Source organism: Macaca nemestrina, chromosome X (genome assembly GCF_043159975.1).
Source record: "Macaca nemestrina isolate mMacNem1 chromosome X, mMacNem.hap1, whole genome shotgun sequence".
Taxonomy (NCBI): domain Eukaryota; kingdom Metazoa; phylum Chordata; class Mammalia; order Primates; family Cercopithecidae; genus Macaca; species Macaca nemestrina.
Genome location: NC_092145.1, coordinates 135,918,007 through 135,943,592, shown reverse-complemented (window position 1 = coordinate 135,943,592; position 25,586 = coordinate 135,918,007). Strand labels below are relative to the sequence as shown.

At 40.9% G+C, this 25,586-nt stretch overlaps 1 protein-coding gene across 1 annotated transcript in view; it reads left to right on the top strand.

The window, feature by feature from the left end:
- Nucleotides 1–3,639: 3,639 nt before the first annotated feature.
- Nucleotides 3,640–25,586, top strand: part of LOC105478245 (DNA polymerase alpha 1, catalytic subunit) — a 308,053-nt gene continuing 286,106 nt past the window's right edge. Inside the window, exons 1-9 of the mRNA XM_011735382.2 lie at nt 3,640–3,762; nt 9,213–9,328; nt 13,009–13,105; nt 14,146–14,226; nt 22,592–22,707; nt 23,176–23,238; nt 24,397–24,489; nt 24,919–25,006; nt 25,315–25,516. Of these exons, the coding sequence (XP_011733684.1) occupies nt 3,720–3,762; nt 9,213–9,328; nt 13,009–13,105; nt 14,146–14,226; nt 22,592–22,707; nt 23,176–23,238; nt 24,397–24,489; nt 24,919–25,006; nt 25,315–25,516 (899 nt within the window). The 5' untranslated portion in view covers nt 3,640–3,719. The remainder of the gene's footprint in view (nt 3,763–9,212; nt 9,329–13,008; nt 13,106–14,145; nt 14,227–22,591; nt 22,708–23,175; nt 23,239–24,396; nt 24,490–24,918; nt 25,007–25,314; nt 25,517–25,586) is intronic.

Sequence of the window (25,586 nt, the reverse complement as noted above, 5' to 3'; positions counted from 1 at the left end):
GGTTTACAGTAAAGCTGCTGAAACTTAATCTCCAGGGCCTCTCATTTGCATATTGGCCACTTCCAAGGCTCTGGGAGATGTTCTAGCAATGGTTTTATGTTTTTGTAAAAATTTGCAAAAGTAAGATATTTTATTTATTTGTTTTTTAAAGATAGTATTTGTCATATTTATTTGCTCCATTTATTCTAAAACAACTCTGGCTCCCTCCCTCATTCCCATCTAATCTATTCCAATCCTTTTTATTAATATTATTACTTAATTGTTTACATGAATACATTCTTTAGTGGTGATTTCTGAGATTTTGGTGCACCTATCACCTGAGCAGTATACACTGTACCCAATGTGTAGTCTTTTATTCCTCACGTCCTTCTCACCTTTCCCAGAGTCCCCATTGTATCATTCTCATGATACAATGAGTCCATTGTATCATTCGTATGCCTTCGGATACTTGTAGCTTAGTTTCCACTTATGAGTAACACACAATGTTTGGCTTTCCATTCCTGAGTTATTTCACTTAGAATAATGGTCTCCAATTCCATCCAGGTTGCTGCAAATGTGGTTATTTCGTTCCTTTTTATGGCTGAGTAGTATTCCATGGTGTGTGTGTGTGTGTAAATATATATATATATGCACATATATATATGTCTACATATACATATCTCACATTTTTTAACCTACTTGTTGATTAATGGGCATTTGGGCCGGTTCCATACATCTGCAATTATGAATTGTGCTGCTATAAACATGCACATGCAAGTATCTATCATGTATAATGACTTCTTTTCCTCTGGGTGGATACCCAGGAGTGGGATTGCTGGATCAAATGGTAGATCTACAAAGTAAGACATTTTAGCTGCAATCAGATATGACTGCTTTCCATTTGGTGGTTTGCTGGTAAAACTTAAACAAATAAAAAGCTCTGATTTGTACCACCTGCCAATTTCCAGGGTGTAAATACTCCCACCATGACTGATTTCAAGCTACCAACAGTTTAACATGCAGATTACAAAATACCTGAATATTTAACAATCAGCTCTTGAGCACCTTCAACTGTCCCTCTGATACATTTCCCTTCCTGCCTAGTGGCGGTGAAATAGGCATAGGCATTTTGGGATTCCACTATGCGGAAATGGAGTTGATGTTGCATTTAGTTTGGGCTTATTTCTTCTATTTATGTGGGTCGAAGGCACTTAACCCACATATATACTTAAGCCATATATACTTAAGTTATTGACAGACTTTTAAAAATTTTATTTATTTATTTATTTTTTGAGACAGAGTCTCGCTCTGTCACCCAGGCTGGAGTGCAGTGGCACAATCTCGGCTCACTGCAACCTCTGCCTCCCGGGTTCAAGCAATTCTTCTGCCTCAGCCTCCCGAGTAGCTGGGACTACAGGCACGTGCCACCACACCTGGCTGATTTTTGTATTTTTAGTAAAGACGGCGTTTCCTCATATTGGTCAGGTTGGTCTTGAACTCCTGACCTCATGATCTGCCCGCTTCGGCCTGCCAAAGTGCTGGGATTACAGGCATGAGCCACAGCTACTGGCCGTTATTCATAGACTTCTTGGTGTAGGAATAGCTTCCAGGAATATTTCTACCCCACTGTGATGACTTACCAGAAGTTTTGAACTGAATGTGTAGGGCCAGAAGTCATATCATGGTATGAAAGTGTCTGGCCTGGCATGGTGGCTCACACCTGTAATCCCAGCACTTTGGGAGGCTGAGGCAAGTGGATCATCTGAGGTCAGGAGTTTGAGACCAGCCTGGACAACATGGTGAAACTCCATCTCCACCAAAAATACAAAAATTAGCCAGGCGTGGTGGCGGGCGCTTGTAATCCCAGCTACACGGGAGGCTGAGGCAGGAGAGTCGCTTGAACCTGGGAAGTGGAGGTTGCAGTGAGCTGAGATGGTGCCACTGCACTCCAGCCTGGGTGACAGAGCGAGACTCTGTCTCAAAAAAAGAAAATGTCCGACAGGTCTTTCCCCACAGAGTATGTGGGTCATTGTCTCAGTCTGTTCAGGCTGCTATAACGAAATACCATAAAACTGGGTGGCTAATAAACAACAGGAATTTATTTTTCACAGTGCTGTAGGCTGGGAATTCTTAAGATCAAGGTGCCGGCAGATTCAGTGTTTGGGGTAGGCCCACTTTCCGGTCCATAGATGGTGCCTTCTTGCTCTATTCTCACATGGAAGAAGGGGCAAGGCAGCTCTCTGGAGCCTCTTTTCTGATGGCACTAATCTTATTCATGAGGGTTCCTGCTAATGACCTAATCACCTCCCAGAGGCCCTACCTCCTAACACCACCACACTGCTGATTAGGTTTCAATGCATACATTTTATGTGGAGAGAAACATTCGGACCATAGCGGTAGTGAAAGAGAAAAGAGGTTTGAAATGCCTAGAGTTATAACCGGGCATGTGGGAAGGGATCAGCCGTAAAATTGTTAAGGTAAGGATTTGGTTCTTATTGATGCCTAGCCAACATGGTTCTCTCCTGGTTGGAAAAAACTTGATAATAAAACTATAAAACTTCCATCAGTTTTTAAAAGGGAAGTGTAGAAATAAATCTGTCGTAGTACTTTAAATAGGAAGTTATGTCTAAGTGTAAATTACTACATGCGATGTATCACAACATAAGGATCACATAACATGATATTAAATGATTATGAAGCTGAAAGACATTTTCTAAACAGTCAGAAATTAAGAAACAAGTATTGATCAACCATGCTAGAGGACAGACTGAATTATCTTCATATCCTCTTTGGAGAAAATATTACAAAATTGTTGTCACATGAAGAAGGGATCAATAAGCATGTGGGCAGTAATGTAGGAAAAAATACAAATTTGTGGCAGGCATTATTTAATAAAAATGTTATACCTCTTTGGAAAGAGATAAAATGAGATGTATATATTACAGCCATTGTACCATACAAAAAAATTGAATGCTCTTTTTGTTTTTCGTAACATTGAAGTTTTGGAGTTCACGTCAGGTGTTTTGTAGATTGTCCTACATTTTGAATACATCTGATTGTTTCTTCATGGTTAGATTCAGGTTAGACATTTTTTGCAAGAAGACGATATAGGCGAAGTTGTTCCTTTTTCATACGCATTTCATCAGGAGGCATATGAGGTCAGATGGCTATTTATTGGTAATGCTACTTTTGGTTATTTGTTTAAGATCGAGCATATATCTTTAAGTTGTTAATCACACAGCCACTCTATCCAGACTGTTGAGAAGCAAACTATCAAGCAAAACTCAGAGCGCGCAGCAGGAGGCAGTCGCTTTCCTAGGCTCTGGGGAAAACGATCCAACCACGCCCACTCTCCTGCCCGCCCGCGCCTCTTTTCCGGGAGAATCGGCTCTGAGAACCAGAGCGCCCCTTCTCCCACGCGCCCAAATCTTTTCCTATCAGCATGCGTGCGCTTGCGCAGTTTCCAGGCGGCGCCTTTCCAGCGCCCGACCGCTTCTTTCTCCTGCTCTCCTCCGGCTTCCCCCTCAGCTCCAGCTTTTCCCTAAGGGGTCATCACAGGGCGCCAAACGCGCGCCCGCGGGAAGGCCGGGGGCGGGGCGCGGCGCGGCACGGCACGTCAGTGGCCTTCCGGGCGGAAGTCCGCAGCCTCCCGAGCCGCTGATTGGCTTTCACACTGGCGCCTGTCTCGGCCCCCGCGCCAGTTTTGGGCTGGTTGGCGCGGAATCGGGAGATTCGGGACCATGGCGCCAGTGCACGGCGACGGCTGTGAGATAGGGGCGAGTGGTGAGGGACGACTCCGCGCGCGGGGCTCCGGGTTGGGACCGTGGCATTATTGCCGACGGTGGGGGTTCTGAGGGAGTCTCTGCATTATTTTTTTCTAAGGGAGGTGCACACCCGGGTTGGTTTGGGCGCAGACCTTGGTCGTCCCGGGCGGGGGCCCTTCTGGCGTCGGACCGGGCTTCCTTTAGGCGCGGTTTGCTCTTGGCAGACCCGAGCCTGGAGGAATTTTTGTTTGGGAGGCTGTCTCACCTCTGCCACTGAGAGTCTCCACAGTCGATTGCGTTTCTGTTTCCTTTGGTGAGTTGCACCCACGTGCTGGGTATAACTTTGTTGAGACTGGCCCCGTGGGGCACTTTCTTGGCCGAAAGTATTTCACTCGGATCACCCTAAGTATCCACTTGAGGGCTTGAACAGAACAGATCTGTGCCCCTTTTTGTAGGAACTTCCAGGAAAATTTTATACATTGTAACTAAGCGGGAAGAAAGCTCTAAGTGCTGTCATCTGGGAATAAAGCGTTTTGTATTTTTAGGTAATGGGTTTCTACTTTATGCATTAACAATTTTTCTTTCAGATTCTTTGGAAAGTTCTTCAAGTGCTGCGTAGAAATCGTGTTCACAATCTAGTCATTCCTGGTGAAGTTTAAAAAAAAAATGGCATCAGTTCAGGGCATTTCAAATCCCCTGTATTTCACTCCGTTTGTCAGGGGTATCTTTTATTTCCAAAAATAGAATACAAAAATGCAAATAGATTTGTCTGATTTTTGAGCGGTGTTCAACTAAAGCGTGACTTCAGTAAACTTCTAACTTAAAATCAGATGCTTCACTGTTAGCTCAACCTTCACCTCTCCTGTCATTCAGATACATCACCATTAATGAGAACTCGCTTCCTAATCAGCTTCCTTTGCATTCACCTAGTTGTGAGTCACAGATTTCAATTTGTTCTAGCCGTTCGTTTTTTAAGACTATTTTGGAGAGTCGACCTGCCTGGATTACAGATGGGATGTAGGGTGTGAGTATGTGAACAGTCTTTGCAGCCCTGTATCAGTGATTTGCCACTCGGCCCTTTCTTCACCCTAAAAACTACGTCATCTATGAACATCGGGAAATCACTTTGGTGGATACTGTGCAATTTGAGACTCCTCTTAACTCATGGTGTTGATTAAGTAGTTGCTGGGGACTTGTGACTGGAATTTTTCCTTTAGAGCAGACTGAAAGACTGTTACCTGAAAGACTGCTGTAAGCTAGTGTCTGTCTGCTTTTGGGGAGGATAGAGGTACTCCAGATGGTAATTTTGAAACAAATATTTAAACCTTTGTAACTGGATTTTTTCATGCTTATTCTTTTTTTGCTAACTTACCTACGTGAAGCATTGGAGACACACTCCAAAAGAGAAAATGTAGGCTTTGTTTTTTTTCTTCAGTGTTAGAAGGCAGGGCACCTTGTTAATGGCAGTGAAAAGTTGAAGGGTATATAACTGGCTGTTACTATATGTGAAAAAAAATCAGGGAAATTTTTTTTTTTTTTTTTTTTTTTGAGACGAAGTTTCCCTCTTGTTGCCCAGGCTGGAGTGCAGTGATGAGATCTCAGCTAGCTGCAACCTCTGCCTCCCGGGTTCAAGCAATTCTCCTGCCTCAGCCTCCCGAGTAGCTGGGATTACAGGTGCCGGCCACCACACTGGCTAATTTTTTTGTATTTTTAGTAGAAACAGGGTTTCACCGTGTTGGCCAGGCTGGTCTCGAACTCCTGACCTCAGGTGATTCACCCACCTTGGCCTCCCAAAGTGCTGGGATTACAGGCGTGAGCCACTGCGTCTGGCCAGGGAAAGTTTAATGATCAAAAAAGCAGGCACAGTGGTTCATTCGTTGGTTCATTCAGCAAATATTTATTACATACCTACTAGGTATAAGCCTTCTGCCAGGCTCTGGCATTATGATGATAGGTAGGCTGGACATGGTTTGTCTTCATGAAGTACAGATGGTAAACATATGCAGAAAACGGCTTTGCTTTATTTTTGCCTTCTGAAGCTAGACCTTGGTACTCTTAGGTGTGGTGTGTGTGGGGTATGTGGATGTGTGTTTGACTTCACACAGAAACATTACATGAGCCGCTCCTATATTGCTAAGTGCAAAGTAAGATAGGCATCCTCATGTAATCCTTAACAGCTTTTGAAGCAGACATGATTATCCCCATTTCACATATGTGAACCCTGAGGCGCTACATCAGTCGGAGCCCTTATTTGTAAGCTGCAGGAACCAACTCTAGCAGATTGGTTAGAATTTGTTAGAAGAATATCGTGTTCACAGAAACTCCAGGAGGACTAAGAAGCCAGTCTGGGAGCTATTTAGACAGGAACAGTGAGTGAAATTGTGCCTCAAAAATGGGCTAATGAGGAGGTCATTGCCAACCACGACCAAGTACTTGATGCTATAGCTCATACCTTAGGACATTGCTGACATTATTGTCAGTTTTGTAATCCTCCTGCAGCTGTTGCTACTTGTAGAATCTTTTAAAACCCATGCCCCTTTCCTTGTGACACTAGCGTCTGATTGAATGTCTGAGCAGGTGTTCCTAATAGAACCTATTTTATATGCCCATGCCCTAGGCTGCAAGGGTGCCTGGAAAAGAGCATCAACCTTTTCAGCTTCTGTAATGGGACATAGGCTCTGTTGTCTCACCAAGACTTATAAGGGATGGGGGCCGGATTTCACAGTTTCAGATGCTAGGCAGCTTAAAACAACAAGACACCTGTCTGCTGCTTAACTGGTTAACCCGTGTTCTCATGTCACTCAGCAAATGGCAGAGCTGGAATGTGCTGCTTCTCCCCAATCTGGTTCTCCTACTCACTCTACACTCTCTTGTCGAATTTACCTTGCACACTGACTTCTCTCAGTTTCTGAATACACTGTACGTTTTCATCCCTTTGTGATTTGGCTCATGCCTCTTCTTTTGCTTGTGCCACTTTTTACCTTGTTTTCTGATTGTGAAATTCGACTCCTTTTTCTAGGCCTGTATTGGAAACCTCTCCTGTGAAACCTTCCTTGATTTCTCAGGCAAAATTAACAGCTCTCCTTTGTATATTTCCTCAGCACTGAGTTCTTACCTTTTCTATGGCACCATGTTTATATTGTGATGGTAATTTCAGGTACTTTGCTTTACTTGACTGTGGGTCTCTTTTGGACAGGCAGCTCTGTGTTATTTGTAATTGTACCCTAAACCCGGTGTAGTGGAACATTGTTGCTTGTGTAGTAGTGGGGCGTTGCCTGTGTAGTGGAACATTGTTGCTTGTGTAGTGGAACATTGTTGCCTGTGGAGTAAGTGCATTTGAAGACCTACAGATGTCAGGCCTCAAGGGAGTCTTGAATACACTGAGGCCAGCTTTTCACTTTCGGGGGTCATGTTCAGTAATCTTCGAAGCCTTTTCCTATAGGCCTGTTCATGATTTTTGAAATCATTTGAGTGACATCCAAGTTTTTGTGACTGTCATCATTAAGTACCTTTATTCCTTAATTTTTACTTAATGTCTTTCTGAAAATGGATTTAAAAGTCAAATGTGGAAGTCACACAATAGAGTGAGATGTTATAAAGAGAGATTCCATTTCTAGAAAGCTAGAAAAAATAAGATCTCTAATTATGCTTCACCTTTAAGCTATAGTCTCCAGCAGTTTATTGCCAGCATTTGGTGCATGTTCTTTAAATTGTATCTTCTATTTCAGTCAAACATTTAGTCAAGCAGCTTAATGTTGTTATGAACATTCTAGTGGGGTTGGAGTTTTAGGCTGCCTCTTATCCATACTTCTCCTTTTCTTTGCCTGCTCCTTTTATAAATTAATTAGCACCAAACACAATAAAATACTAAATTTCACAGACATAGATGGCAATCATGCTGAGCCTAAACTCATGGTTGACAGGCAGCACTGTTATGCTTGACTTAGTTATTCATCAGTGGGTATGTGAAAGTCTTTAATTCGGTGGATGATTTTTTTTTTCTTTTTTTTGAGACGGAGTCTTGCTCTGTCACCCAGGCTGGAGTGCAGTGGTGCACCCTTGGCTCACTGCAACCTCCACCTCCTGGGTTTAAGGGATTCTCCTGCCTCACCCTCCTAAGTAGTTGGGATTACAGGTGCCTGCCACCACGCCCAGCTAATTTTTGTATTTTTAGTAGAGATGGGGTTTCACCATGTTGGTCAGGCTGGTCTCAAACTCCTGACGTCACTCAGGTGATCCACCCACCTCAGCCTCCCAAAGTGCTGGGATTACAGGTGTGAGCCACTGCGCCTGGCTGAATTTTTTTCAGTGTGTGTGTGTAATGATCAGTTTATGATGACCAGAGCATGAATAATTCAAAAGTTGAATGAATAAACACTGAAGTCCTCTGATATTTCAGTAATTTTTGACAAGCCATTTTAGCCCCTGTAGTTGTTTTAGTAGCATCCTGTGTCATAACCAACTGAGGCCTTGAAATAAGTGGTATATCAGTAATCCCTTCAGAGCCATCTTTGTTAAATTTCTCCAGTCCTCAATCTGTTCCTTCTTTGAATTTCTGGGTACTTTGTCTGAATCTCTTTTAAGGCATGTATTACCTCTAAATATTGTTTAGAGCCAGTTGCTACTTGTCTCCTGTGTTAGATAGTAAGTTTTGTGAGTACAGAGACCATGTCTTTTTTATCTTTTTTTTTTGTTGTTGTTGTTTTGTTTTTTGTTTTTTGAGATGGAGTTTCGCTCTTTTTGCCCAGGCTGGAGTGCAATGGTGCGATCTCAGCTCACTGCAAACTCTGCCTCCCAGGTTCAAGTGTTTTTCCTGCCTCAGCCTCCCAAGTAGCTGGGGTTACAGGCACGCACCACCATGCCCGGCTAATTTTGTATTTTTAGTAGAAACGGGGTTTCACCATGTTGGCCAGGCTGGTCTTGAACTCCTGACCTCAGGTGATCTGCCCACCTCAGCCTCGCAAAGTGCTGGGATTACAGGTGTGAGCCACCGCGCCCAGCCTGTCTTTGTGTCTCATAGGGCCTAGTACTTTGCAAAGAGTAGATGCTCCTTGAAGCCTTTTAGAATAGAATACAAAATGAATAGTGCTTCTATAACCCACTGGATTACTTCTGACTGGTCATTTCTAATGAAAAGGTGATAAATTAGCTAACAGCATATCTCCCTTGTTTAGTGTCTCTGCAGGATATCAGTTGAATTGGGAGTTTTCCTCTTTTTGGAGAAAAAAATAACAGTGGCTTTGTTTTAACAGGATCTTAGAGGAACTTTCTGGCGAGTCATGTATATTTGGATATGTATGTTTGGCCATGAGCTTTGTGAATTATTTACATTGTAAACATTATCTACTTGTTTATTACTAAAATTGTATGTTATTGTTGGCTAGAAACTTTTCCTTGGTGTTTGAGGGAAGATGGCTGACAATTTTGTAACATCTCTTGTAAATTTTTTCTTTTTCCCCGCTGTGTCAGATTCAGGGAGTTTTGTAGCTTCTCGAGCCCGGCGAGAAAAAAAATCAAAGAAGGGGCGCCAAGAAGCTCTAGAAAGACTGAAAAAGGCTAAAGCTGGTGAGAAGTATAAATATGAAGTAAGTAGCCATTTTTCTTCTTTATTCCTCCTGTGCATCATCGAATTCATAGCCTGAAGGTAGTCTTATGTCACCTTTGCCCCAAATTAGAAATACTCGTATATTTTAAACTTCTTGTAATGGGAATTTATTAGTGTTGAACAAGCATGGGTATGAGGTAGATTTACAGATCATGGAGAATGCTCAACCCTTAAAGTTCCAATAAGGTATTTTACAGATGATTTTAGAATTCCAAAATGAAACTACATAGCCATATCTATATTTCTCCTTATTGAGCATGCCGTATCTATGGTAAGTCCCATTGGTTTTTTGCAGTCCTTTAGAGGTACTTTTACTTACTCTTAAGGTATTGAGCAGTCTAAGTGCTACTTCTTGGAGAGAACTGTTCTTCCTAATCTCATTTGCAAGGGTAGTGGCAATGGAGACGTGGACCTTAACTTCTGCCGTGTTCTGCTTATAAGATTGAATGTGATGCTCTTTTGGTTTTCCTCTACCCACTGTTTATGGCCTGCAGGTAAAAAACAGAGTGGCCACCATCTGCATAAATATTGTCTAGTGTCATCTTCAGGGCTCCCTGAGTATCTTAATTGCCTCATGGCCAGAAAGTGATTAACCAGTACTAGAAAATAACAACCATAACTTTTTGAACTAACATATTATTCTAAGTGCATTTACCAATGTGTTTATTCATTTAATCTTTTCAATAACCAAATGAAATTAGATACTATGATTAATAACATTTTGCAGGTGAGATATCTGAGGTACGGAAAGTTTAATGAGGTCACAGTGACAGATCCTTTTTTGAACCCAGGCAGTCTGGCTCAGGATATGAATGTTTAACCAGTTAATCAAATAAGAGAATATTTGCCATTTGTCACCATTTGTTCAAGTTAAGTGAGGCAACCAGATCATAAAAGGTTGATCAAAGGATTTCAGTAAAACAGGAATAAAGCATTTTTTTTTTTTTTTTTTTGAGACACAGTCTCGCTCTGTTGCCCAGGCTGGAGTGCAATAACATGATCTTGGTTCACTACAACTTCCACCTCCCAGGTTCAAGCGATTCTCCTGCTTCAGCCTGCCAAGTAGCTGGGATTACAGGCGTCACCACCACGGGTGGCTAATTTTTGTATTTTTAGTAGGGACAGGGTTTCACCATGTTGGTCAGGCTGGTCTTAAACTCTTGACCTCAAATGATCCACCTGCCTTGGCCTCCCAAAGTGCTGGGATTACAGGCGTGAACCACCACACTGAGCCCAGGAATAAAACATTTTTAATGTAGGTACTTGTATAAAGGAGTTCCATGGGGCATTTCAGATGTTGGCACAATGTGGCTGATTTCCCTTTAACACTGTGATGTTAATTGTATGGCTCTAAGAGTTCATGCTGAGCAGTAGTAATGTTGTTTTTAAAGATTGAGTCGAAATGACTTTTTACTCAAAATGATATTTAAAAATAGTTTTCTGGTATCTCCTTGATAATATAGTTAATCACTTAAATAAGAGACAGTCTGTCTTCAACCAACAAAAATAATCACGCCAGTTCCCCTCCAACCCTGAAAAAGAAAGTTGGTCAGTATAGTAATATTAATTGGACTGTTTTGCATCTGTGTTGTTAAAAACTTAATTTGGTAAGGCAGGTTGTTTCTGTTACCAAATCAGTATTTGCCAGTGATTCCTGTAGAGTAGGCTAAAAGGAGGTGAAAACTCAGCCAAATCCTGTAATTATTATAAGCCTTATAGGTGTGGCAGAAATCCAGTCATCTCTGGCCATCAGATTCTAAAAGCTCTGTCCAAGTTTTTTCCTAGAGTATTAACTCTTCAGATGGAATTGTTTCTCCCATACTCCATTTGAGAAAGGTAGAACTCTTTTTTTTTTTGAGGTGGAGTTTTGCTCTTGTTGCCCAGGCTAGAGTGCAATGGCGCTATCTTGGCTCACTGCAACCTCCACTTCCCAGGTTCAAGCGATTATCCTGCTTCAGCCTCCCAAGTAGTTGGGATTACAGGCACCCGCCGCCACGCTTGGCTAATTTTTGTATTTTTAGTAGAGACTGGGTTTCACCATGTTGGTCAGGCTGGCCTGGAACTCCTGACTTCAGGTGATCCCCCTGCCTTGGCCTCCCAAAGTGCTGGGATTACAGGCGTGAGCCACCACACCCGGCTGAGGTAGAACTCTTGAGAGAATGGGAGAATTTTTTTTTAAATCTCGCTCTCTCACCCAGGCTGGAGTGCAGTGGCACGTTCTTGGCTCACTGCAACCTCCACCTCCCAGGCTCAAGCGATTCTCTTGTCTCAGCCTCCCGAGTAACTGGGATTGCAGGTGCCCACCACCATGTCCGGCTAATTTTTGTATTTTTAGTAGAGATGGGGTTTCACCACGTTGGCCAGGCTGGTCTCGAACTCCTGACCTCAAGTGATCTGCTCGCCTTGGCCTCCCAAAGTGCTGGGATTACAGGCATGAGCCACTGTGCCTGGCCAAGAATTGGGTCTTTTTTTTTTTTTTTTTTTTTTTTTTTGAGACAGAGACTCGGTCTGTTACCCAGGCTGGAGTGCAGTGGCATGATCTCAGCTCACTGCATTACTGCAACCTCTGCCTCGCGGGTTCAAGCGATTCTCCTTCCTCAGCCTCCTGAGTAGCTGGGACTACAGATATGTGCCACCACGCCTGGCTAATTTTTGTATTTTTAGTAGAGATGGAGTTTCACTGTGTTGGCCAGGCTGGCCTTGAACTCCTGACCTCAGGTGATTCACGTACGTGGGCCTCCCAAAGTGCTGGGATTACAGGCGTGAGCCACCGTGCCCAGCCTTTGGTAATTTTTAATAAGTATCTATGAGATTTTGCAAACCAGCCCACCAGAGTCTCATCTGCAGAGTCACTGGCCTGTCCCCATGGGCAGCAGCAGCAGTGGTGTGTATCTTTCATTTGTTGCTTTAGCTGTGCAGAGGTTGTCTGATTTACTCATACCAGTAGCTCATGGTGTTCTGACCCTTTTGCAGTCAGGCAGCCAATGTGATTGGAGGACCTGCCACTCTCTGAACTTGTCTTTCAAATAGCTCAGCGTTTAAGTCCTTGTGCGGTTTCAAGACCTGAGAACGGTGGGGTGTCAGTGGTAATACAAACAGGGTCACTCAAAAGCTATTTCTGCTTTGCCTGTAGAATATACAATATATTTGTTTTGCTAATTTTTGGAGGTGGATGGATGAGGAAGATTTTCCTTTTGAATTATATTTGTTTGGTTGAACAAGCGTGAAAATTATCGTCTATTCGCAGAGCGTACATTAGCTAGTGGAGAGGGAAGTGGCATGCCTTACAGGTTTGCTAAGTGTAGGAGAAACTAGTCTAGAAATTACAAGTGAATAATCCCCAAAGCAGCTAATGAAGAATTGGCTATAATTCAGTTTGTTTTTTATGAAATAGATGAGTAATTGATGGTATGACAAGTGTATTATGCTAATGGAATCATTTAATATCTTATGTTAACACCCACCTAAAAGGAATACTAAGTTAATTGATGTCTATTTAAGGAAAACCCTGTAGTGGTGTTGAATGTCAGAACTCATGATTTGGTTGCAGCTACTCCTTCAGGCTGCCATTCCAGTTTCAATTTGACAATTTTTTCATCAGAATTGTTTAACACTTTCACTCTATTTGAAGCTTTTTTTCTGAAACTTGTATAATGGTAGGTCGAGGACTTCACAGGTGTTTATGAAGAAGTTGATGAAGAACAGTATTCGAAGCTGGTTCAGGCACGCCAGGATGATGACTGGATTGTGGATGATGGTAGGTGGGGTGGGGGTGGGGGCGGGGATGTTGCTTCCTAGGCACTGTGTTAGTTGCTTCTTGTAGATTCGCACTCATGTGGTGGAGTTGCTGCTTTGCCTGGGCAAATGTAAGGCACTGTTAGGATTTTACTTTTGGTTTGGATTTTCCTTTAATTATTTGAGGATGAGGAAGCAGAATAGCAGGACGTTTATTTGGGGATATTTTGGAGAATCTAGGCACATACCTCAGGATGTAGTATAAATCCTCCAGGTAATGGCTGTGTAAGAATTGGGAGGAGCCCCTTGTCTGTGGGGCCCATGCACAGCGCTTGGAATTAAGGAATGCAGGTTCAGGATCCATCGTTCCTACTTTCCAATTCTATGACCTTGGACAAGTCACTTAATGTCTTTGCGCCTCAGATTCTTCATCTGTAACATGGGGATAAGAAAACTACCTTCTCCCAGAGTTGTTGTGAGGCATATATGAGGTTCTAGGTATGAAAATTAACTTGGTCAGGAGAAAGCACCATACAAAGTCTTGTCCTAATGTCCTGTGCCCCTTCTGAAAGCTCATTGGTTCTCACTGGTAGGGTCTGACTTCATGGCCATGTGAATGCTGACCACAGGGAGCATGTAGATTGTGCCTGTGACTATTTATGTTTCTATTTCTGTAATTGGATTCAGCTATATTGCCAGTTTTCCCTTGTAGACTGGGATATCTCTCTCTGGACTTGTGGTAATCTTGATTCTTTTTATTCTTCTGGTAGAGTAAAACTGCTGTAAAGCATCCTATTGTGGCAGACTTTGATCCTATGGGCCAAATCGTTTCCTGAGGTCACCTAGCTAGGTATAATATATATCATTTGGTTTTGACTCCACACCTGCTGTGTGGATGCTGTGCATTGTCTGACACCTGTGTGAACAGAATTCTGCTGCACTTAAAAATAGCACAGGCCAGGAAAACATCTGAGCAGGTATAAAAGGTTTTTTTGGTCATGGCTAAAATATTATTGGCCACTTTTAGAAGTTTGATCCCAGTATTAAATTTTGTCCCTGCAGATGGTATTGGTTATGTGGAAGATGGCCGAGAGATTTTTGATGATGACCTTGAAGATGATGCCCTTGATGCTGGTGAGAAAGGTACCTACTTTTTGTTTTCCAGGATGTTGTTTTGAGATTTAAAGAATTCTCTAAAATTAGAGATGACTTGATACTCTGATAGTTTACGTTTGAGAGAAGGACCTAACTACCATTGTTATTAGGTATGGAATATGTTCTAATATGAAGAGAAGTATGGTTATGTGGAAAATTAAAGATAAAAAGCAGTAACACCACCAGGAAATGAAGTTTCATGTCTCTATTATCCAAGTAGTGTGGTCTTTACTTGTTTTAAAGTTTTCAATCCTATGGTCATTTAAAACTTGCTGATTTTGAGGGCTGCAACAGTAATTGATCTCTTTTAATTCCTACTGAAGTGATGTACTTAGAATTTTAGCTCTTTGCCAGTTGTATAGCACAATAACAAGGTTTAGAACTAGAGTAATCAGCTCGCTTTGTCTAATTGAAATTTAAAATAATATGGATGAATGTGTCAGATTGTCTTAGCTGTACAATCATTGGCAATTTTTTTTGAGTAAACAAGCCTGATTTAGTTCCTGTAAAATGAGAATACTGAAAATTCTCTTCAGTATATTTTTTTTGTTTAGTTTGTTAATTAGTCTTCTACTACCAAGTGGTAGATTGGGGTCAGCAAACTGTGGCCCTCTCACAACCAGTTTTTGACAAAAAGTTTTATTGAGATATAGTTCACATACCATACAATTCGCATATTTAAAGTATACAATTCAGTGGCTTTTAATATAGTCACAGAGTTGTGCAGCCATTACCACAATCAATTTTAGAACATTTTTGTTACCCCAAATGGAAATCATGCCTGTTTTTGTGTGGCTCTCGAGCTGAGAATAGTTTTTACATTTTTAAGCAGTATTTTAAAAATAAAAAATGCGACGAATATGTAACAAAAGAATATGTGACCAAAAGCCTAACATCTGTGCTGTCTTGCCCTTTACTGTCTGAATCCTCATTTGCAGAATAACATTTTGCACCTTAGTTTTCTCTCTCCTTCCAACCACATACACAGAGACTTTTTGCTCAGTGGACATTTTGAACTTCAGCAGTGACCTCCTAAGAGTAAGGATACTTGACTACTTAACCACAATAACATTATCATGATATCTAATATATTGTCTATATTAAAAGTTTCCCAATTAGCCCAATAGTATCTTTTAAAGCTATTTTAAAAAATGCAGAATCCATTTTAGTTTTCATGTCTCTATAGTCTTTTTTTAATGTAGAACGGCAACACCCGCCCCCCTCCCCCCTGCCGCCTTGGCCTCTTTTTGTCTTTCATGACATTGATTTTTAAAGGGACCAGGCTGTTTGTTTTGTTGAATGTCCCACAATCTGAGTTTTACCTGACTGCTTCGTTGTGCTTAGATTTGGGTTAAATATTTTGGCAACAATAAATATTTATAAATAAATGCTTTGTTTTTGTTAAGACCTACAATATAAAATTCTGTCCTTCCAATCGTTCATATCAGGGGCATATGATGTCACTTGTACCATTATTGTTGATACTAAGTTTGATCTTTTGGTTAAGATGATATTTGTCAGATTTCTTCCTTGTAAAGCTACTTTCCTCCCTTTTGTAATTAATGCAAAATAGGGGGTGATAATTTGAGACCATGTGTATATTCCATTTCCCCATGAATTTTTACCTAGTGCTTTTAGCATCTATTGTTGATCCTTTCTCTTCTTTTAAAAATTATTGCTTCAGACTCATGTATTTCTAAAAGATTTACTGTCATAATTCAGCAGCAATTATTATCATTTTTCCTTTTTATGTTCAAATTATCCCAGATTTGGCTGGTAAGAACCCCTTTAAGCCACCTCCTGTGTTCTTTTGACATGGCTCCATCAGTCTTTGAGCATTTCCTTGCTCTCTGGGCTAAGAGGATAAGATGTTCCTGGTTTAGTTTGTATTCTTCCTACCCTAGACGTGGAACCAACCATTTCTCCCAAGAATCCTGGTTCCTTTTAGTGGGCAGTGGTGTCCAGATATGGGAGATGTGCTCATTGCTCTTGGAGTGTAATGGCTTCTAGGCCCTTTCAGTGAACAGAACAAGGAAATTATATATATGTCATGAGTTCATACGGATATATTTGATTGGTTGAAATCTAACATCACTGGATTCTTTATCTTCCCAATTCTATATTTGTATCTGCCTTCACCCTCAATGAAAACCCATGTCTTCTAAAATATACACAAAATAATGTCAGAATCACTAAATCATTATCTGTACTAACAACCTTTCTAAGTAAAGTTTATGATTTCTCTACAGTTTTATTTGTTCTTGGTATATATCCTAAGGGTCTGTAGTCAGACTATAGTGTTCAGAAGCAAAGTAATTCTTTAGTGTGTGTTGTATTAATTTACTACATAGGTTCATTTTTTGTTTGTATTCAAATTTCAGTTTTAAAAAATCCTTTTAATTTTACTTCTGAATATTGTAAAACATTTATATGTTTTAAAAATGAAAATCAGTAACTTTTAGTTTCTGGTTTATTACAAAAAATAAACATATGTGTATTTTTTCTATGTGTGATGTTCTTTATTCTTCATTCATTTATTAGTTAAATTAGAATATGTGAACCATCTTCCTGGTTCTGCCAACCTGTATAATGTGGAAATTTTCTACACTGGTACCATTTGGTAGCAGTGTGGCTAATTGTGTATTTCTAGTTTGTGTGAGTCCATGAAGAAGAGAATGAGCTCATGTGCCACTTTCATTTCCCTGAACTGAGGAGGCCTATGTTAGAGTTATGGTTCTGTTGTTAATTGTCTGTGTCATCTTGAACTAATCCCATTACCTATGTGGACTTGAGTTTTTGTCAGCTGTAAATTAGGAGGTTGGACTGGACAGTGAGCTTCTCAAAGAAAGGACTCATGTCCTGGTAATCTCAGTGCTAATCACGGTAGTGGACTCAAAGTAAGTATGTAGTTTTGTTGAATAAACAATCCATCTCTGTGTTTCCATAGTCATCATATTATCTCTTCCGAGTAATACGTTAGTGAAAAGAATGATTTGATCTGGAAAAGAGCTAGTCTTAGAAATTTTTATTTCGTGCTTTGCCACCACCATTCACCCACAAGTCCCCACTGTTTCAGTGTCCCTTTCTAGGAGCCCAGTAAAGGTCACAAGATCCTAGGAAGGAAAATGGACTTCTGCAACACACTTTAAAGACTTACAAGAAATTACTGAGTTTTGCTTAGAAGTAAAAAGTCAAAGCTTTATGGTGTGGATCTAATTCCTGGCATGTTTTCAAACAGAAAAATGGCCGGGTGCGGCGGCTCACGTCTGTAATCCCAGCACTTTGGGAGGCTGAGGTGGGGCAGATCACCTGAAGTCAGGAGTTCAAGACCAGCCTGGCCAATATGGTGAAACCCTGTCTCAACTAAAAATAGAAAAATTAGTCGGACGTGGTCGTGGGCGTCTGTAATCCCAGCTACTTGGGAGGCTGAGGCAGGAGAATCTCTTGATCTCTTCAACCCGGGAGGCAGAGGTTGCAGTGAGCCAAGATCGTGCTACTGCACTCCAGCCTGGGTAACAGGACAAAACAAAACAAAACAAAACCACAGAGAAAAATATCAACCAAGTCCCAATGAAGAAAAATCAGCAGGAAAATGCAATAAAACAGAACAGAAACACTAAACTGTGGAAGAATTCCACCTCAAATGTTTACTTGTATTCATCTTTTTATCCTTCTGTCTAAATCCTACTAACCTACAATGGTGAGATTAAAGCCCTCTCATGAAGCCTTCCTTGCTATTCAAACCTCTGTTGACCTCCTCTGTTCCTACACTGTCAAGACCTGAATTTTATATACTAAACATTTTGACTATTATATTCTGTTTTCAAAGTACTCCAGATGATACAGATCTCCTGTCTCACATTTTCACAAATGTCTTACAAACCTTTTCACAATATTAGGCCCATGGAAATACTTTTTTTTTTAACTATGGTAAAATACGCATAACATAAAATTTACCACGAGTGACATTTAGTATATTCACAGTGTTTGCAACCATCACCATCATCTTGTTCCAGAACATTTTCATCATCCAAAATGGAAGCCCCATATCCATTAGCAGTCACTCCCCAATCTCTCTTCCCCCAGAGCCTGACAACCATTAATCTGCTTTCTATCTTTATGGATTTGCGTATTCTGGACATTTTATATTTCATATAAATGAATCATGCAATATTTGATCTTTTGTGTCTGGCTTCTTTGACTTAGAAGATTTTCAAGTACGTTATAGCATGTATCAGTACTTCCTTTTTATTTCTGAATAATATTCTGTGTGGATGTACTATGTTTTGTTTATTCATTAGTTGATGGACATTTGGATTGTTTCTACCTTTTGGCTATTGTACGTAGTGCTACTATGAACATTTATGTACTAGTTTTTGTTTGAATGCCTGCTTTCAATTTTTTAGGGTACTAATCCAGGAGTGAAATTGTGTATGTTGTTCTTGTTGTTTTTTTTTTTTTTTTGAGATGGAGTCTCGCTCTGTCACCCAGGCTGAAGTACAGTGGTCCCTTCTTGGCTCACTGCAACCTCTGCCTCCCGGGTTCAAGTGATTCTCCTGCCTCACCCTCCTGAGTAGCTGGGATTACAGGCATGCACCACCACGCCTGGCTAATTTTTGTATTTTAGTAGAAACGGGGTTTCACCATGTTGGTTAGGCTGGTCTCGAACTCCTGACCTCGTGATCTGCCCGCCTCGGTCTCCCAAAGTGCTGGAATTACAGGTGTGAGCCACTGTGCTGGTGTGTATATATATTTTTATTTCTTTTTCTTTCTTTTTTTTTTTTGAGACAGATTCTTTCTCTGCCCTTCAGGATGGAGTGCAGTGGTGTGATCTCAGCTCACTGCAGCCTCTGCCTCCTGGGCTTAAGCTATCCTCCTCCCTTAGTGTCCCGAGTAGCCGGGACTACAGGCGCGTCCTCCCACGCTCGGCTAATTTTTGGAATTTTTAGTAGAGACAGAGTTTCGCCATGTTACCCAGGCTGGTCTCAAACTCCTGGGCTAAAGCAGTCTGCCCACTTTGCCTTCAGAAAGTGTTGGGATTACAGGCATGAGCCACGGTGTCCAGCCCCTTCTCTTTCTTAAACAAAAGATAATGTTATAGGAGTTTTGTACTTTGCTTTTTTCACGTAGCAAGATGTCTTGAAAATCACCCCATATTAGAACATAGAGAGCTTGCTTTTAATTATTTATTTCTATGTAGCTGCATAGTATTCCATGATAGGGATTGCACCATAGTTTATTCAATGGTTTCCTTGGAAGGACATTTAGATTATTTTGAGTAATTTGCTATTATAATGCCACATCCAATAACTCTGTGCATATGGTGTTTTCCTCAGAAAAAATTCCCAGAAGTGAGATTGCTGGCTCAAAGAGTAGCTTCACATAATTTTTTTTTTTGAGATGGAGTTTTGCTCTTGTTGCCTAAGCTGGAGTACGATGTCGCGATCTCGACTCGCTGCAACCTCTGCCTCCTGGGTTCAAGTGATTCTTCTGCCTCAGCCTCCTGAGTAGCTGAGATTACAGGTGCCCGCCACAACACCCGGTTAATTTTTGCATTTTTAGTAGAGATGGGGTTTCACCATGTTTGCCAGGCTGGTCTCAAAATCCTGTCCTGAGGTGATCCACCCGCCTCGGCCTCCCAAAGTGCTGGGATTACAGGTGTGAGCCACGATGCCCGGCCCACTACACATAAAATTTTACTAGCTATTGCCTAATTCTTCATAGGACTTATCACATTTTACACTTTCATGAACAATGTATGAATGTCTGTTTCCCTACAGCCTTACTAACAGAGTGTTTTCAAGCTTTTGAATTTTCGCCACTCTGATATGTGAGAAGTGGCATTTCAGTGTGGTTTTCATTTGCTTTTTTTTTTTTTTTTTTTTTTTTTGAGACTGAGTCTCACTTTGTCACCCAGGCAGGAGTGCAGTGGTGCGGTCTCAGGTCACTGCAACCTCCACCACCTGGGTTCAAGCAATTCTCCTGCCTCAGCCTCCGAAGTAGCGGTGACTACAGGTGTGTGCCACCATGCTTGGCTACTTTTTGTATTTTTAGTAGAGATGGGGTTTCACTATGTGTTGGCCAGGCTGGTCTTGAACTCCTGACCTCGTGATCCGCCCGCCTCGTGGCCTCCCAAAGTGTTGGGATTACAGGTGTGAGCCACCGTGCCCAGCCTCATCTGCATTTCTTTTACATATGAAATTGATCATCTTTTCATAAAACATAACTATTTATATATGTTTGTGTTTACTGCCTGCTTTACTTTTGGGCTTTTTATCTTTTAATTTTTTAAAAGTTCTTTGTCAGGAAAATTGGTCCTTTATCTGATACATATTGCAAAAATTTTTATTCATTTTTGTTTAACTTGGTTTTCTTTTTTCTTGGTTTTTCTTTTTACACCAATTCTGGTGTAATTGAATTTATCATTTTTTTTCTTGCAAGTGGATTCTGAGTCATAGAAAGAGTTTCACTGCACCCAGATTGCAAAGGAATTGCTTTTTAAAAGGTTTTTGTAAAGTTTCATTTTTAAAAATTTTGATTTGTGATCCATTTGGTATTTATACTGGTTTACTTCTTTACAAATGGCTAGCCAACACTACTTAATAAAGTCCATCTTTTCCTTAGTGATATGGGATGCCACCTTCATTATATATTAAATTTCCATAAGTAATTGGGTCTTATTCTGGACTTTATGTTCTGTTTCATTTGGTCTATTTGTATGCCACTACCACATTCTTTTTTTTTATTTTTTATTTTGAGACGGAGTCTTGCTCTGTCACCCAGGCTGGAGCGCTGGAGTGCAATGGCGTGATCTTGGCCCACTGCAACCTCTGCCTCACAGGTTCAAGCGATTCTCCTGCCCCAGCCTTCTGAGTAGCTGGGATTACAGGCACACGCCACCATCCCTGGCTAATTTTTGTACTTTTAGTAGAGACAGGGTTTCAGCATGTTGGTCAGGCTGGTCTTGATCTCCTGACCTCGTGATCTGCCTGCCTCAGCCTCCCAAAGTGCTGGGATTACAGGTGTGAGCCACCATGCCTGGCCCACCACATTCTTTCAATTATTCATTGTCAGCTTGTTTTGAGATCAAGACTATTCTGGGATGAATCAGAAAGCGAGAGTAAAATTGATGGTATTAGAGAAGTTTGTAGGTGATTTACACATGGCCATAAGAGAAAACATATGGCAAAAGTTTTGTTTGTTTGTTTTTTTGAGACGGAGTCTTGCTCTGTTGCCAGGCTGGAGTGCAGTGGTGCGATTCTGGCTCACTGCAATCTCACCTCCCGGGTTCAAGTGATTTCCCTGCCTCAGCCTCTCGAGTAGCTGGGACTACAGGCACGCCGCACCACGCCTGGCTAATTTTTTGTATTTTAGTAGAGACGCGGTTTCACCATATTGACCAGGATGGTATGGATTTCCTGATCTGCCCGCCTTGGTCTTTTAAAATGTTGGGATTACAGGCGTGAGCCACTGCACCCGGCCGGCAAAAATTCTTCTTTAATGAGCAGATAGATGTCTCTGTGCTGTTTAGTGTTGATATGACATACTGTGTTTCTGGTTGCTGTTTCTCATAAAATAGAAATTAGGATGCCACCATGTCATAATTGGTAATCCCATTTCTTCATAGTTAAATTTTTTCCTATCAGATTCAGTATACTGCTAAAGAGATGATCTCATGAAGGCTACTAGGCTAATTTCTTGGTTCAAGATTAGCTTTATCTTTTTATTTCTGTGGGGAAAACAAAAAACCCCAAATTCTCACTTTTTAAAAAAGCTTTTTATTCATATTAACAATAGCAATTAAGCAGTCACACTTAAGTCGTGCTAATATTTAACTGGTATTTCATTAGTTTCTATAAAAACATTTAGCCCAAGTTTTCTTGAATTAAACTCATTTAAAATATTTTTTCCTACATATCTTGTATAAAATCTCATAGTTTTGTATGTTTTTTTAAAATTTTTTTTGAGACGGAGTCTCTCTGTGTCACCCAGGCTAGAGTGCGGTGGTGCGATCTCAGCTCACTGCAAGCTCCACCTTCCGGGTTCACGCCATTCTCCTGCCTCAGCCTCCTGAGTAGCTGGGACTACAGGTGCCTGCCACCACACCCAGCTAATTTTTTTTTTGTTTTTTTTTTTAGTAGAGATGGGGTTTCACTGTGTTAGTCAGGATGGTCTCAATCTCCTGATCTCGTGATCCGCCCGCCTCGGCGTCCCAAAGTGCTGGGATTACAGGCGTAATGTATTTTTAATTCTTAACATTTTTCTTCCCGATAGAGATCAAGTGACTAGGCTTTTAGTTTTCCATTTTGATTTTTTGCTGATGCATGTTTCTAAATAATTCATATTCCAATAGGAAAAGATGGTAAAGCACGCAACAAAGACAAGAGGAATGTAAAGAAGCCCGCAGTGACAAAACCGAACAATATTAAGTCAATGTTCATTGCTTGTGCTGGAAAGAAAACTGCAGATGTGAGTTTCATGGTTTCCTTATCTTTTGTATTTTCCTTTGTGAGGTGAATTTAATATTTGATTATACAGATAATAGGTGCTCTGTATATATTTGAGTAACATTTTTCCAATTTCACTCACTAAGTTGGATGTAGATTTCTAAGTGAATTAAGGTACCTCAGTGATTGGAACTTGGGAAACGGAAAAGAAAATTGAACAGAAAAGCTGAATTGAGAGTGTGTTTAATTTTAGTGAGTAGCAGGAAGATCATGGAATAAGGGTGAAAGTAGAGAACGGGAGCTATAGATGTAGAAATGATATATAGACAGGTGGTTGTTAAAATCTGTGAATGTAGATGAACACTCAGAGTGAGGAATGAAGAGGCAAGGACTAACTGGTTAGGTTCTTCCTTTCGTACACATGTGTGTAGTTTTGGTGAGAAATTTAAGTGCAAGGCTTTCTCATGTTACCTTTCTTTATCATTTCCAGAAAGCTGTAGACTTGTCCAAGGATGATCTGCTAGGTGACATTCTACAGGATCTTAACACTGAGGTAAATGAATCGCCAGGAGTTGTAAAATATGCAGGGGATGTAGACTGAAGAAACACTCTAGTAATTATACAAAACAGACTATTGCCAGAATTTTTTCTTTTTTTTTTGAGATGGAGTCTCGCACTGTCGCCCAGGCTGGTGTGCAGTGGTGTGATCTTGGCTTGTTGCAACCTCCGATTCCCGGGTTCTGCTTCCCTGATTCTCCTGCCTCAGCCTCCCCAGTAGCTAGGATTATAGGCACCTGCCACCATGCCCAGCTAATATTTTGTATTTTTAGTGTAGACTGGGTTTCACTATGTTGGCCAGGCTGGTCTCGAACTCCTTACTTCATGATCTGCTTGTCTTGGCCTCCCAAAGTGCTGGGATTACAGGCGTGAGCCATCGCACCGGCCTGTTGCCAGAATTTTTAAAAATGTAAGGACACCAACAAAAAACCCCCACCAAAATACAAAGAAACCCCCTTCAGGTTGGTTTTATCCCACCATTTTAGGTGAGTATTTCCAGGTGTTAGAGCTGTGTGGTTATGTAGATAGGGATGTGTGGGTGTGTGTTTGAAGTAGTAGGAATATACCCAGGAGTCAGTTCTGTGAGTGCTCACTGCTGTGTTCAGTTGCTGTGGTGTATGTTCCCTAAATAGATTGAAGCCTGTCAATCTGCACAATCAGGTATAAGAGCCTTGTCTTGAATTCTGAGTGGGAATGAAGGAAGAGTGAGTGAACTATCCCTGATAGAACTCAAACAGGATTAGCTGCATCGTGAATTTGAAATTTGGCCATTTCCCATAAAGACTAAGCTCTCATTTAGAAGTGTACTTCTTTTGAAGTGACCATTAATTAAAATGACTTAACAACACCGCCATGTAGTTCTGTCTTGACAATTTTTAAATGTAATATTCTCAAAGGGTAAGTGAAAGTATGCTAAATTTTAAAAAGAAAAAATTGGGGAGGGGTAGATTTAATATCTATTTTAGTTTTCTTGTGATTGCTATAGTATCGTTGCTATAGTAACCACAGTACATGCACATAGATGGGAATGGGGAGGGGGGAAGGTAAAGAAAAGAAAGCTTTGCTTATTGGGCTTCAATGAGTGAAGAAGTATACTTTTTCTGTCTGTGGTAAACCAAGCATGGCAGTGAATATGTCTTACGTTTCCTTTTAGACACCTCAAATAACTCCACCACCTGTAACGATACTGAAGAAGAAAAGATCCATTGGAGCTTCACCGAATCCTTTTTCTGTGCACACCTCCACGGTAAAGTGTGTAGAGATACCTTCAATCTTGATTTATAGGATTGCTTTAAGCTTATTTTGTTGCTTTTCTATATGAGGGAAATACCTTTAAATTTGTTTTTGATTTTTGTTTTAAATTAGGACTCCCATTCAATTTATAGTTTCATGTATTTCAAAAATAGCATGTGCCTGCCTTTTTCATAGTAAATTTGCAGTAACTAGTGTGTGTTTATTATAGGTATTACAACTGTGGTAAATGCAATAATTTTCCTCCCAGAAGCAAGTATTTTTTTGTAAACCTAGGTAACAGTAAAATAATTGAAGCTGTTACATTAATAATACATAAAATCTTTTTATAAAAGGGAACTGTCATTATCTTTGGTCAGGGTAGGACAGTTGCATATTTTTAGTATGTAGGTCTAACTGACTAAATATTTAAAAACGTTTACAGGCAGTTCCTTCAGGAAAAATTGCTTCCCCTGTCTCCAGAAAGGAGCCTCCATTAACTCCTGTTCCTCTTAAACGTGCTGAATTTGCTGGTAAGTGTGATGTCAGGCAAGAATTGCAAGAGTGTTGAGTGGTTTCTGTCAAAGATGGAGGCCCCATGATGGAGGAGGTAGAAGAAATTTTGAAGGTATTGTGATGGCAAGTTTAAATGTGAAGATTTGAATTCATAAAAATTTCAGTAAAAGTTAAAAAACCCAATTTGGAGATTAAAGAGAAATGCAAACATAGTATAGAAAAGGGACAGGCTGCTATTTTAGTGTTGGATAAGCCTTTGTGCACCTTTGTGTGCCTTTGTGTCATGGCACTAGCACATGATAAGAATGTGTGATGATGCCTACAGGCGAGCCTATACAGGTCGAGAGTACAGAAGAAGAGCAGGAGTCAGGGGCAATGGAGTTTGAAGATGGTGACTTTGATGAGCCCATGGAAACTGAAGAGGTGGACCTGGAACCTATGGCTGCCAAGGCTTGGGACCAAGAGAGTGAGCCAGCAGAGGAAGTGAAACAAGAGGCGGATTCTGGGAAAGGGACCATGTCTGACTTGTAAGAGCATTTTATGACTTTTCTGGCAAATAGGACTACAATTTTTCTGTTGGATTTTGAAAGGTTTTTG